The sequence below is a fragment of the Scophthalmus maximus genome, chromosome 6 (genome assembly GCF_022379125.1).
Source record: "Scophthalmus maximus strain ysfricsl-2021 chromosome 6, ASM2237912v1, whole genome shotgun sequence".
In the NCBI taxonomy this organism is placed as follows: domain Eukaryota; kingdom Metazoa; phylum Chordata; class Actinopteri; order Pleuronectiformes; family Scophthalmidae; genus Scophthalmus; species Scophthalmus maximus.
This window is the reverse complement of record NC_061520.1, coordinates 26,115,391-26,129,228: the sequence shown is the minus strand read 5'-3', so window position 1 is coordinate 26,129,228 and position 13,838 is coordinate 26,115,391. Positions and strand designations below refer to the sequence as shown.

The window sequence follows — 13,838 nt, the reverse complement described above, 5'->3', positions numbered from 1 at the left end:
ACTAAGTGAAACAGTCACACTACAAACAGACAGCTTTTGTTTGAACTTGTTTGTAACAATTTGCACTGTGTTCTTGTAATACAGCTGCAGAAGTGAATGAGAAATTGCATGTAGACAGAGCAGATTGAAATATCACTTTTCTCTCTATATATATATATATATATGTATTATCCCCCTGGCTACGTTTTTTTTTTCTACAATGGCCCTAGTACGCCGTCGTAGTAGAGATCCTCTGCAAGTAAAGAAAAAAGAGGGGGAGCAATACATGTCATTTCAAAGTTCGCCATCCGTCTGCTGAAGCTTACTTCTAATAGGATCACGATGCACCACTCAATAAGAACTGATAGTGAGTACACTTTGATCCATTTGGGGTATTACTGACAGATCTGAAACCCAAAGTGAGCCACGCAGGCCTCTGGTGCAGGTCGATGACAATGCAGTGACTGTCAGTAATGTCATGACTTGACAAAATGTCACAAAATACCCTTGTAAATGATTTAATAGAAGTGAATGATAATGGACTATATCATCATCTTATTTTTGGATACCACAGGCTGTTGTCAGGCTCCTCATGCAGGTCAAACACATGTCATATAACAGTAGGTTTTAGGGAAGGACACTGGTCCTCTTGTAAAGCAGTGCTTGCTGTAGCTTCTTGTAGTGACAGTCACTGTCCTCGTCCATGTTCCTTGTGAGAAGTTTGGGTCCATTGGCCTCCTTGGCCCTTACATGGGGCAGGGCAATTAGTGTCATCTTACACCATGAGTCCATAGGTAGAAAGTGGGTCAATGTGTATAAGGTACAGCCTTGGAAGTCGAAGCTAAAGTCACTGCCCTAATTATAGGCACGTCACTATTTCTCAGTTAGTCAGTTTAGTGTACTCTATACTCCTTAGTATGGTCATGTTCATCCTTCTTCTAAAAGACATTAAAATATTGTAACACACACTATTGTATTTCAGTACATGTTTTTATTTCATAAACACTTAATTCAATACATTACATTACATTCATTTAGCTGACGCTTTAGTCCAAAGCGACTAACAATAAGTGCATTCAACCATGAAGATGAATTCAGTGCTGCAGTGCTCAGCAATAGTCCTATTTGTCCTCTAAATCTTGTTTTTGCTCGGTTTTATTTTTTTCAAGAGTGGTTCTACATCATTATTAAGGCCATATCCAGTTTATCAGTCACACTGGGTTCCCATCAAAGCTCAGCATCATTCATCCTCCCCCAGAGTCTATTTGATTCTAATAAACCCTAAATTTCAGCCATTTCAAAATGCCAACCTCACTCCTCTTGAGTTTGTTTAAGCAGCAAAAAAAAAAAGCAGTAAAACATCCGTAGTGTCCTCTTCTACAAAATTAGATCAGAGTCATATACTCCCCATCCTGCCATCCTGAAAGTTCCAGCAGGAAAAAAAACAGCCGAAACACAAGGTATAAACCATTCAGATCAACATACTGAACTGAAGTTCCATACTTCACATGTCACACGATGTCAACTATGTTGTATACATGTCAAGTGTCCATGCTCCATCTGTTGATGAAGACTCTGAGTCACAGTTGAGAGCTCCACCAAATGATTTACAGTAAATGGACATTGGTTTAAACTTGTTCTGTTAAACTCCCAAGGTCAACAATGAACACTGACATTTTACACCCAGCCTGTTAAATCTGCAGAAGAATAGGTTGCTTCGTCAAGACATCAGGACAACCTCAGAATGCTAACCCCACACCCCTCCCCCTTTCAACTTTTGAGAGCAAAATTGCACCAAAAACTTATTTCTTTTAGTTCACCAGTAATAAAAAGAACCAAAGTGTCCCTCTAACCTGGGTCTATTAAATCCAAAATACAACCTCATGTATAACATTGCCCTAACCAGGCATTTTCACTTTGGTTGAAAGTGATAATTCAGTATCACCACTTGTTCTATGGCAGAGAACACTTGCAAGGTTAGGGTCCCATACAGAAATGTCTAAGGGACTATTTAGACTGTTCCCAGTTTGTTTCTCAGAGGGATTTACAGCGCAAACTTTCCTTCTCTTCCTGCAGGTGGAGATGCTAGAGCGAAAATATGGTGGGCGTTTCATAACCAGGCATGCAGCCCGTACCATCCAGACAGCCTTCCGCCAGTATCAGATGAACAAAAACTTTGAGCGTCTTAGAAGCTCTATGTCTGAGAACCGTATGTCCAGACGGATCGTCCTATCCAATATGAGAATGCAGTTTTCCTTTGAAGGACCTGAAAAAGTCCACAGCTCCTACTTCGAAGGAAAGCAGGTCTCGCTAACAGATGATGGCACCAAAATGGGTGCACTGGTGCAGTCAGAACATGGTGGGGAGATGGGGGTGCAGGCCAAGACACCCACGACACAGAGCGACTTCACAGATGCTATCACAGAACTAGAAGATGCCTTCTCCAGACAGGTCAAATCTCTAGCTGAGTCCATAGATGACGCTCTAAACTGTCGCAGTCTGCATGGTGATGACAGCCACTCTGAGCCAGGGAGAGGTCACCAGGATATGGAGAGGGAGGTGAGCTGCCAGATGAAACCTTCCCACAGCGCCTCAGATCACCGCAAACTGGATGAGATGACGGCGTCCTATAGTGATGTAACCCTTTACATTGATGAAGAGGAACTGTCGCCACCCCTGCCTCTGACTCAGTCTGTAGACCGGCCCTCCAGCACAGAATCAGACTTGCGTCAGCGCTCCCTCAACTCCTCCCAGGATTATTGGTCTTTGGCTCATAAAGATGATAAAGCGGACACGGACACCAGTTGCCGCAGTACACCTTCCCTGGAATGCCAAGAACAGCGCTTGCGGGTAGACCACCTACCCTTACTGACCATTGAGCCTCCCAGCGACAGCTCGGTGGAGCTGAGCGATCGTTCTGACCGCAGCTCTTTGAAGAGACAGAATGCTTACGACCGGAGCCTGAGCAACCAGCAGAGCAGCCCCAAACACATTAGCCACAGTTTGCCACCCCGCGGGCCTTCCAGGGAAGAGGACGCTTCGCGTCATCGACCACGACAACTGGAGGCCCATCTGGCCATCAACGGAACCGCGAACCGGCAAAGCAAGTCAGAGTCCGATTTTTCTGATGGCGACAACGATAGTATCAACAGCACATCCAACTCCAATGACACCATCAACTGTAGTTCTGAGTCCTCCTCCAGAGACAGTCTGAGAGAGCACACACTCAGCAAGCAGACATACCACAAAGAGACTCGAAACAGCTGGGACTCGCCTGCTTTCAGTAATGACATCATCCGTAAGCGGCACTACCGCATTGGCCTAAACCTCTTCAACAAGTAAGTACAGTCCACTACACAAGTTGCATTAACAAACTGTCCACACAGCCAGACGCAATCACTGCGTGGACCTTTTAGCCTCTGGATTGTCCAGGCCATTACTTATGTTTTGAAGAACCTAACATGAAACTCCTCTGTATGATGAATATGCCCTGATGTTGATTGAAACAGCTATCGGCCTTTTCTACTTGGTGCAAACGAGCCCGGGACTCATTCTGCCCACTTCATCCTTATCTGAGCCTGTGTCATTATATTTAATCATTGATGATTGTGGATTTGGTTTCTTTCAGAGCTGCCCATTAAGTTCCTTTTAATCATTTGTGATCAACACCATGGAGAAAAGTACCTCCCTCCTCCCCCATTCTCTGTCCTCATTCCATCCCACCATCTCCCTCCCTGCCTCCCTTAATCCCTCATCTGACACACATTTTGGCCAGGGACAGAAATGCAGTGGAATTATCACAGATTTGGACTGTGTCTTCACTTTTTTTCTTTTTTGTCTCTCTGTATCTCCCTCTCTACCATCTTCGTTTTTTCCAGGAAACCAGAAAAAGGCATCCAGTATCTGATAGAGCGAAACTTTGTTCCCGACACTCCGGTGGGTGTGGCCCACTTCCTGCTTCAGAGAAAGGGCTTGAGTAGGCAGATGATTGGCGAGTTCCTGGGTAACAGACAGAAACAGTTCAACCGAGATGTCCTTGAGTGAGTTTGCAGCAGTTCATGTCTTTGTATTATGTGTATGTGCAGATGAATTACCCTGAAAACGTTAAGATTCTATAAACAGGCATTTGAACTTGCCACCTAGACACTTGCACAGAATTTTTTTTTAATCTTCCTCCAGGGAACATATCTTTAAATCATCATTTACTTGCCAATAGGGTTGTCAGTTTGCAATCTTCTATCATTCAAACAGCTTTGGAGTTTCTAAGTACTACATAATGACTCAAGTTAGATCCAGGAAATAAACAGAAATAGAACCCACTCAGGAAATTGCTGTGATACTCAATTAAACATACGGATTCCATTTATATTCCACAGTCCTTTTAATAAGGAAGGGAAGTCATGAACATTTTCCAGCCGTGATTCACTGCATCATTCAAATAGCGCTTCTATTTTATGCTTTGGACTGGACAGACTGAGGGGGATCACACTTAAAGCAAACCAGCTTTATCAGAGCCCATTGAGATTCAGTGGAGGATAAGGCCAGGAAAGGTCTGTCAGTGTCAGTTTGACAGGCATATCTAAAGGGCGCCTTGAGAAAACGTCTATAGACCCTGACATGTAAGGTATCAAGGTATCAGGGCTCCGGAGAGCCAAGGCACAATCCTCTCTTCAGCAAAAAGAAGCGCTCGGGTCCTTTATTTAAGTAGAAGTCGATCATATCCATTATGCTCATAGCAAAAGGAAAAAAACAAAAAAACAATTTCAAGTAAGTGTTCTGCATTACAGCTGCACAAATCGATTATATATATGAACAGTGGATCTAATTAGTTGTGTGAAAGGGATCACTCGTTGTGATGAACCCAGAGAGACACAAAGCTCTGCAGTGCTCATCAGCTCTTTTAAATAATGGATCATTAACCAACTACAGAGGCAGACATTTTTCTCAGGAGTCAATATACAAAACAGAGCTAAGAGAAGAGCGAGTACCATACTATACATATATTACCGTGTAACAGTGTGTTTCCACTACCATAAGCACAACTCCAAATGTCTCAAATGTTTGTCTATTATATGCACTTGTAATACTTTGATTAGGGCCCGACCTATTGTAATTGCAGGAATTATTGCATTATTATTATTATTATTCGGCAAATAAATAGCTTAATTGAGGCACTTAATGTGCTCCAACCTGCCCAAAATAACTCAATAAAGCCCCTTACCACATTCCCCCTTGCTTAACGCTTGATGTAGATTAACAAAATTTGGTAGGCACGTGTATCACAACAAGACTTACAAAGAAGACCGGGGTGCCATTACCTCCAACCAGCAGGAAGTCGGCCCTTTTGATTTTAGTGAGCAAATTTTGGCGTGTTTTGGACATTTTCTCACATCATACTTGAAAAAAACTCCTTATCTGTGCCATCATAAAAATCCCCACCTAATGTTTTTCCTTTTTTTTTTACAACAATGAAAACAAGTTTTGGGGTTCATTGTGGGCATATGCCTTCACACAGTATTTTCTATTCCCCCGTGCCAACGGATCTTCTCACCGCTGCTGACTGTGTGTTTTTCCACCAGCTGCGTGGTGGATGAGATGGACTTCTCAGCTATGGAGCTGGACGAAGCGCTCAGGAGGTTCCAGGCTCACATCAGAGTCCAGGGAGAAGCGCAGAAGGTTGAGCGGCTGATAGAGGCCTACAGGTGAGAGCCCGTCTGAAAGCAGAAGGACGCGACATTTGACATGGTTCCATCTCCCAAACCTAAGTCATGCAGCTTTCCCACAAGGAGACAAGTGAGGAGGAATAAAGTGATGTTTTCCCCAACAGGGTCTTACATCAACTTAGACCTGCTGATTATGTGACAGGATGATCATTACGGGGTTCATTGCCACATCCAGTGTTTATGCCAACATGGCGTGTATGATTAATGGATGCCGCAAGCTAGCTTTACACTGTTTCCAAAACACCATTATCCTCTAAAACAGAGGTGACACCAAAAAGTCTACTCGCAGGCGGAGATCGGCAGAGCAGTGCAAACCCATTTTAAAAATCCAGACTTTGTTCAAGCAGATCATTGCAGAAAATCATTTAGAGAAAAATATCTCAAAACGTTGAGGCAAACCTTCCCCAAGGGCTGCTGATGGATGTTGTTTGTTTCTCATTTATTTGCTCCAAATGTCTGGTAGAAATGTGATCTCAGATCCACCGAGAATTAGCTTCGATCAGCAGCGAACAAGGACGCGTTGGCCTCAGTGAACACACCCCCTCGCTGTTTCTTTAGGGAGATAACAATAACTGATCGTCTGGCACTTGCCTGAAGCCCAGTGCAGCTATGATTATGAGCTCACTTTATGTTGACTCACAGAGTTATAACATGGCCTACTTGATGGCTTCAGGCTGTATTGACAGATTCCCCTCACTGGTACTGGCTCATTGTTCTTTTGACTTAAGCCTTAATGAAGCATTATTTGATTGTAAGTGGCTGGAGCGCAGACAGCGGAAAGCGCCATATCAATATCATGTATTGATACCCCTGCCCACGAGTGGAACTTACCACTAAACAGGAAGCGTACTGATTTACTGATGTCCTGAATGGAAGTCTTCATACTGATGCTCTCTGTGTTTCTGTATCCTCTTTGCAGCCAACGCTACTGCATCTGCAACCCTGGTGTGGTGCGACAGTTCAGGAACCCGGACACCATCTTCATCCTGGCCTTTGCCATCATCCTCCTCAACACGGACATGTACAGCCCCAACGTCAAGCCTGAGCGGAAGATGAAGCTGGAGGACTTTGTTAAGAACCTTCGAGGTGCTTTGTTCTCCCTCCCTCTGCCAAATCCAGCTTACTGACAAATAAAAAGCCTATGTTCTCATGAGACATACTGCACGGTCCAAAGGATAAATATTCACCTCAAATTGAGTTTTGTACATGCATTTTGCCTTGGTTAATATCCCTGTTAATAAGGCTCTTTCAGGGGTGGGGGTGGGGTGGTTTTTAAGTCATGGTCAAGAGCTCTTTGCTGTTGAAGCGAAGCACTTTTTATTTGCCCTGAACGGATTTTGAGGGTATTAGGAGGGGCTTTGTGGCATGGCTCACCCATTTCTCCGCCTATTGGAGTGTCAGTAATTAAAAGTACAGTATTTAGTGGAGGAGAAATACTCATCCTCAGTGAAGGGCATTTCTGTCTGTACCGTTAGGAATATGTGCAGCACTGCAGTATGTAAGTAAATTCAGGAGTTCATCAACTCTCACAAATCTGCGAGTTAATCATTAATCCGTCTCTCTTTTCCTCTCATCCTCAGGAGTGGATGACGGGGAGGACATCCCCCGAGAGATGCTGGTTGGGATATATGAGCGGATTCGCAAGCGGGAGCTCAAGACTAATGAAGACCATGTGTCTCAGGTTCAAAAAGTGGAAAAACTCATTGTTGGGAAAAAGCCAGTAAGTTTGAGTTTGGACTGCTGCTGAATGTAGAGTATGTAAAGTACTTTTATCTCCCCCGCTATTCAAGACCTGAATCTAGCAGGAGCATACAGTAACAAAATTACCCATTGTACCTGTCACAGAGTACCCACAGCCAACATTATCACATTATCCCAAACATAAAAGAAATGGAAGCACAATTTACCTGTAGCCGCTTTCTTCTCTTTGTGACACGTCGATTCTTCAGGGCCGAAGACCTTCATGCTGAATGTAATGTGTTTTGCCAGCCAAGAGAAGTGCCATGTGAAGAGCTTTGTGATAATAAATAAGATTAACAGCCTCACAACCAGCAATCTTGAACCCCCCACCCTTCTCTTTGCTCCACTGATATCATCAAATGAACTTCAATTTACTTACACAAATCAGCAGAAGTCCGATGGACCTTGAAGGTATCATGGTCCCTAAAGGTTGACACAGACTGGAGTCAGAAAATATTAAAAAAGGACATTTAGATGTTTGCTCTCATGTCCGTAAAACTTGTATTTTGTATTTCTTGTGCATCATACATGAAAGTTTTTTTCTTTGATGTGTCAGGAATTTACAAAGTTCCATATCTGTCCACCAATCCCTGTAAAATGACTCTTATATGTTTCTCTCATTCCATAGATTGGCTCTTTACATCATGGTCTGGGCTGTGTAAGTAATACATTTTCTTTTGGGTTGTAAAATATCTGGAGGCTTGATGAAACTGATGTGAAGATGTGAACTGAGTGCAAACTAAGGGGCAATGCCTTGAAAACCCTGTGAGGCAGAGGAAACCGACACAGAAACGATGATGCATCGTGTGTGTACAGGTGCTGTCCCTACCCCACCGGAGACTGGTCTGTTACTGCAGACTTTTTGAAGTTCCTGACCCCAACAAACCACAAAAGTTGGGCCTGCACCAACGGGAGATCTTCCTCTTTAATGACCTGCTAGTGGTATGTCAGACAATATTCCTCCTGCACATAAGCGAATCCAACTCATGGAGTCCAAACCACATTGTATGCTTTTGCGTTTTCTCAGGTAACTAAAATTTTCCAGAAGAAGAAGAACTCGGTGACGTACAGCTTCCGGCAGTCCTTCTCACTTTATGGCATGCAAGTGCTGCTCATCGAGAATCAGTGTAAGTGCCGCGGAGATGTTTTTGAAGGCTTCAGTGTGCTTCATACAAACCAGTCTGTCGGTTTTTTTAATGATCCAACTCAAACGCAGCGGGGCAGTGACTTCTACAAAAACGAATAACAACAACACATACATTCAAGACAAATCGCTGCATGAAATGGAAATGCTTGACTGATCTTAGATTTTCAGAAAAAAATAATTCTGGTATCATGGAAGGATGGGTTTCAGATGCTGTTTCTACAATTTTGTTGGGCACTCGCACTGCAAGAGTGAATAATCACAAGCTTGCAGATGGCTTTGGTCCCCCTCCCTTACAGACAGATTTCAATCTGTCATGAGAGCAATTATGTCAACTATTGCCATTTAAGCATCAAAAATGAACAGCGAGGTCCATGACCCATTCGCAAATGTAAATCGGTCTGGCGTTCCCAGGCCAACCTCTTTTGGCATAAATTCTTTCAGTTATTCAAACAGCTCTTATTGCCATAGACACCCCAAGGGGTCTGTACACATTGTGTGGACAGGTGTTTAAGTGTTGATGTTGTCACTCTTTAGATTATCCCAATGGCGTTCGTCTGACCTCGGCCGTTCCCGGAGCGGACATCAAAGTCCTCATCAACTTCAACGCGCCCAATCCTCAGGACCGCAAAAAGTTTACGGATGATTTGCGAGAATCAATCGCTGAAGTCCAAGAGATGGAGAAGTATCGGATAGAATGTGAGCAAACGTTTTCTTTGGCATTCATTTAATTCAATCTGACTCATTTGCCTTGATGCCAAATGTGGACACCTGGAGCAGTGTACATTTGCATTTTGTGTCCCCCCTGCACAGCTGAGCTCGAAAAACAGAAGGGGGTGGTGAGGCCCAGCATGTCACAGTGCTCTGGGTTGAAGAAGGAAACGGGAAACGGCAATCTGAGCCGAGCAAGCCTCGACGACAGCTACGCCATCAGCGAAGGTTTGAAGAGGAGCGCCCTCAGCAGCTCCCTGCGTGACCTCTCAGATGCAGGTAAAACCGGGGATTGCCATGGTAACACAATCTCATCTCCTATCCCTCTGCTAGAATTAGTGCAGCATATACCTGAGCTGAATGCTGGGATAACATTGTTCACTCCTTTTGAATGTTAATGTGCTCTGGAAAACTTCATAAATGGCTGGGTTCCTGCACGGTTTTGATTTGGTGGTGGTAGCCAGACTCTGCCTGACCTGTGCATGGCAGTCTCTAAGCCATGAAGCCAGTGAAGCGCGGAGATCGAGAAGGGGCGTGTTTGCAAATGGACCAAGGTGTAATTTATTTCGAGGCTATCAACTAATAATCCTGCGTCACCAGTGGCAGAGGAGGCAGCGCTATGTAGGTCACCGTGATCAATTTGAGCGTCTTTGTGGTAAGAGGAAATAATGTTGTGCGGTTGATTCAGACAGGGCGTAGGGAGCTGCCTCCACAGTGCAAACACACTCAGTGACCTCAGACTATTAATTTGACATCAGATAATGAAGTGAGCTGTTTTTTAAAACAATGCTTTTAATGCTTTTTGAATTAGACAAAACATATTTTTGGCTTGGCCTTTATAGAGCCCAATCAGTGACGGATTTTTTTAAGGCCTATTTTTTCTTTCAGAGTTGTTCAAGGATCACGCAGTTGACTTTGAAGCGTGTACAGGTGATTGGTAGTAATACAGCGTCCAAGGGAATTGTACCGAGTTTACTAATCATGTGGAGTGCTGCTCAGCCTGTTAAACGGTGTCTCCTATGGCTCTGGATCAGCTCTGTCAAGCTTAAGGAAACCACAGCTGATGTCATAGCGATCTCACCTTGGTCTTAGAGACTACAAATTTGCGGACAGATAGCTTCCATTAGAAACCAGAGAGGGACAAGGTAATGGGCTACTTGCACAACCATCCGGGTTCGACCTAGTGCTGCTCAACTGTTTCCGGTCCAGTTCAACAATGGCGCTGTTTCGTTAGCCAATCGGTAAGGAAGTGTCTGCTGCAGGACCTTTGTGTGAGAGGTGACAGAGAAACGATCCGGGCATATGTTTACCAGCCATCGTCTTCTCAGGTCGGGACGGGACTTAGCACGCCATTAAATTTCGATGACGCCGAACAAAGAAGAACACGGCACTGCTCTGAGGACTTCTTCATCTGTTTTTTGAAAATGTCCCATTTTGGACATTTTCCTGCGCAACACTCGTGACAAAACGCTGAATGAAGTAGTGAGTAAACAGTAACGGGATAGGCTACAGACCGCACACAGACGAGCAGCATTATTTTGAAACGGAAGTACGTCAGGAAGCCAAGTGCATGCAGTGTATTCGCTAGTCCCCCAAAAAATCGTTACGATTCATATTCAGGACTAACATGCAGGACACCTTGGCCTCTACTGCTTCGATTCTTCTTCAAGTCTTGCAGCTCGATAGAGATGACGTACTTACAGTGTCAGGAAGGTCCCCTGCCAGCTGCACAGGCACATAACGAAATGATCAAGCTGGAGTTTTCTCTTGTTGCTAGAGGCTGACCAGTTGTGCAGCGCTGGTAGTGGCTTGCTTCTTCCCCCTTTCCATTAGTCCCAATCCACGTCCCTCTGTCGTAGTGACTGCTAGATAGCCGAGCGCCACCTTTGTCACCTCATGGTCTTAGCGCCCCTCCTCTACTAGACAAAGGGATGTGTGAACCCCCGCGTGATAACCAGGCATGTCTAATGTGTCATATTACATGTTCTGGGCAGGCAAGCGTGGGAGGCGCAGCAGTGCAGGATCACTAGACAGCAATATGGAAGTAAGTAGGATGCAAGTGATGTCGCGCTGACTTTTTTTGTTGTTCATTCTGAACGCACACACGTGTCTGTATTATTGTTTCTTTGTGAAGTTGAGTTTTCTTTTCTGCTTTGGTGGTGTTTATTGTCGTGAGCACCTTGGACACTGTATGCATGTACTGGGCCGTACGGGAATGATCCGGTGTGGCTGACACATGTTAACCTCCTCGTGTGCACAACATGGCATGACTACTAATAGTCCAGACTCACATCAGGGCTGCTCTGTGTTGATGTTAACCTCTCACCTTCCGAGTCATCCCTGATCCCATCCCTCATGCTTCGTGGGTTCGTTTTTTTTAGCCATTTTCTACATTTTGTCCTTTTTCTGTAAACCTGGCTGTGCTTGGTCAGTTCCAGCTACTGCATGCTCACAGATCGACGTGGCCAACTCGCACTGATTCCTTTCATTGACCCCTGACCCTGACAACGAGTTCCTCTCCTCCCCCCTTTTTTTTTATTGTCGCACTCAGCCACCATAAAGGATCTAAGCACGTAGGCAGCAGAACGTATATTTTTACTCTCACAAGCCACACAATCTGTGGGACCAACTGAGTCAGCTCGATTTAATTGCTTATAATTTGTCACAAGCCTAAATTCCAGACCTTCATTGCTACTTTGAGTTTGAAACTGTTGTCAGAACGGAAACATTTCTTTTTGTTTTCTAACTGTCTAAAAAATCCAACATAAAGACCGAAACCATCAATGTGTTGGTTCATCTCTCAGGGCTTCCCACACTGTCTGTGATATGCAGCCTGAAGCCCATTAGATCCTGCTGAAAAAATAAATCATAAGTCTAATTTCTCTCTAAAAAATAAAAAATCTAATCTTATTTTCCTGACAGCTGGATAGGCACTATGGGGGTTTTTTTCGGAAAAAAATCTTCAAGATCGGTGTAAATATCACGATGAATTCAACTAGTCATCTTGAATATGTTTTCATTTTAAAATGCCGTTTTAAAACAAAATCCATACAGATGAGCAGTTGAGCTGTCTAACTGCAGTGATCTCCATCCACCCTTACACATACCACAGGATCATTCACGCAGTAAACAGGAAGACGCAGCGGGTTTCTTAGTTGCAGAAAATACTACAAATAAGGAACAGCGATTGTGAAAATTGAGAGCAGGGATATTCGTTGCGTGGGCCGAAGACGAGGTGGAACTGACTGACAGTAAGTGTTAGAAACGCTATGCATTCATCTTTGGCAGTCGAGTCGTGACTAATGAGACCCGATCAGGAAGTGAATGAGGTTGACTGTGTCATTGTTTCCAAGAGTCTTCATTTCTGCCGGTCCAGACAAAAATGCAACCACAGAGTTTTCAAACTAAATCCCGGACAGTAGTGTTTTCCAAAGTTCTCCATTTTAGGGGCTCGAAAACTAGTCGCGTGGACGCCGGTGGCTTGAGCAGAGCAGAAGTTAAGGGTTTTAAAACTAAAATGTTTTAGCGTGAACATAGTGTAAGGCACGTAGAATCATAGGACTGGTTTAGTTATCAGTATTCAGGACATACAGATTATAGTCCCTCTGTCATCAGTGCCTATGCAGAGTGCAAAGATAATAATATAATAATAGTAATAATAACTCATTATTATTATTGTTTCTCATTTTAGCCTTTTCAGCAACTCACTGTTCAGGATGCTAGTGCGATGAAAACATGAGCACCAATGTGTTTTACATGTGTACATGTCAGTAGTTTATACATGGCAATGGCAATACATGGCAGAGTACATAACGGAAACCTTAAAAGCGTCAAAGCCGTCCAACAACAACAGTAGTAATACAAATAATAATAAATACACGGAGCTACCAAGTTTCGTTCATCTGCATCAAATTTAAAGCAGGTAGAAATGTGGTATGGGGCTCTATCAAGTCATTTTGGAACGCCTATGCCCAAGACCCCTAAAATATAAAATTTCTCACCGGTTCTGATGCGTATGCACGTTTCTGGGCAGGTCGGAGCAGGTTTAGTGCCTCAAATTAGCGATTTATTTGCTGAATAGTGATGATAATTCCTCGGATTACAATAGGTCCTCGCTCTGACTTTGTCAGTGGAGCTCAGGCCCTAATATTATTAAATTCTCCCCAACTTTCTCATCAAGGCCCCAGGCTGCCCCATTAGTGTCATCAGACGAACTACGTAATGATTTATGGAAACTTGTGAGCACATCATTACCCGTCTACGAATAGTTCCGTTTGCATGTGACGCATGGCTCTGATATATCTGCTTCTTTTCTTTAAGGTAAACCTTTGTGTTGATTGTTCTGCATTTGTCTTCGTTTTGTGCTACTGTGCTCTGAGTCCTCATTTGAAAAAAAGAAAAAAAAAAGTGTTTCTTGTTGTTTGCCCTGCTGAGCAATAATTTTAGAAACATCAAAAAGCGTCAGTTAAGTCAGTCGTGCACTGACAGCGAACAAAAAAAAATGGTATCGCATGCAAATGTTCATGTCGGGGAGCGTGGAA

At 43.8% G+C, this 13,838-nt stretch overlaps 1 protein-coding gene across 4 annotated transcripts in view; it reads left to right on the top strand.

Moving 5' to 3' along the window:
* The window catches only part of iqsec1b (IQ motif and Sec7 domain ArfGEF 1b), a 186,607-nt gene that overhangs the window by 167,691 nt on the left and 5,078 nt on the right, over positions 1 to 13,838 (top strand). For 3 of the 4 annotated variants that reach the window (XM_035631261.2, XM_035631262.2, XM_035631263.2), the window contains 11 exons: positions 2,056 to 3,317; positions 3,858 to 4,019; positions 5,559 to 5,681; positions 6,622 to 6,788; positions 7,283 to 7,422; positions 8,071 to 8,100; positions 8,259 to 8,384; positions 8,470 to 8,569; positions 9,124 to 9,285; positions 9,400 to 9,576; positions 11,292 to 11,341. In XM_035631261.2, the coding sequence (XP_035487154.2) occupies positions 2,056 to 3,317; positions 3,858 to 4,019; positions 5,559 to 5,681; positions 6,622 to 6,788; positions 7,283 to 7,422; positions 8,071 to 8,100; positions 8,259 to 8,384; positions 8,470 to 8,569; positions 9,124 to 9,285; positions 9,400 to 9,576; positions 11,292 to 11,341 (2,499 nt within the window). The remainder of the gene's footprint in view (positions 1 to 2,055; positions 3,318 to 3,857; positions 4,020 to 5,558; positions 5,682 to 6,621; positions 6,789 to 7,282; positions 7,423 to 8,070; positions 8,101 to 8,258; positions 8,385 to 8,469; positions 8,570 to 9,123; positions 9,286 to 9,399; positions 9,577 to 11,291; positions 11,342 to 13,838) is intronic. The other variant, XM_035631264.2, reaches the window with a different exon arrangement.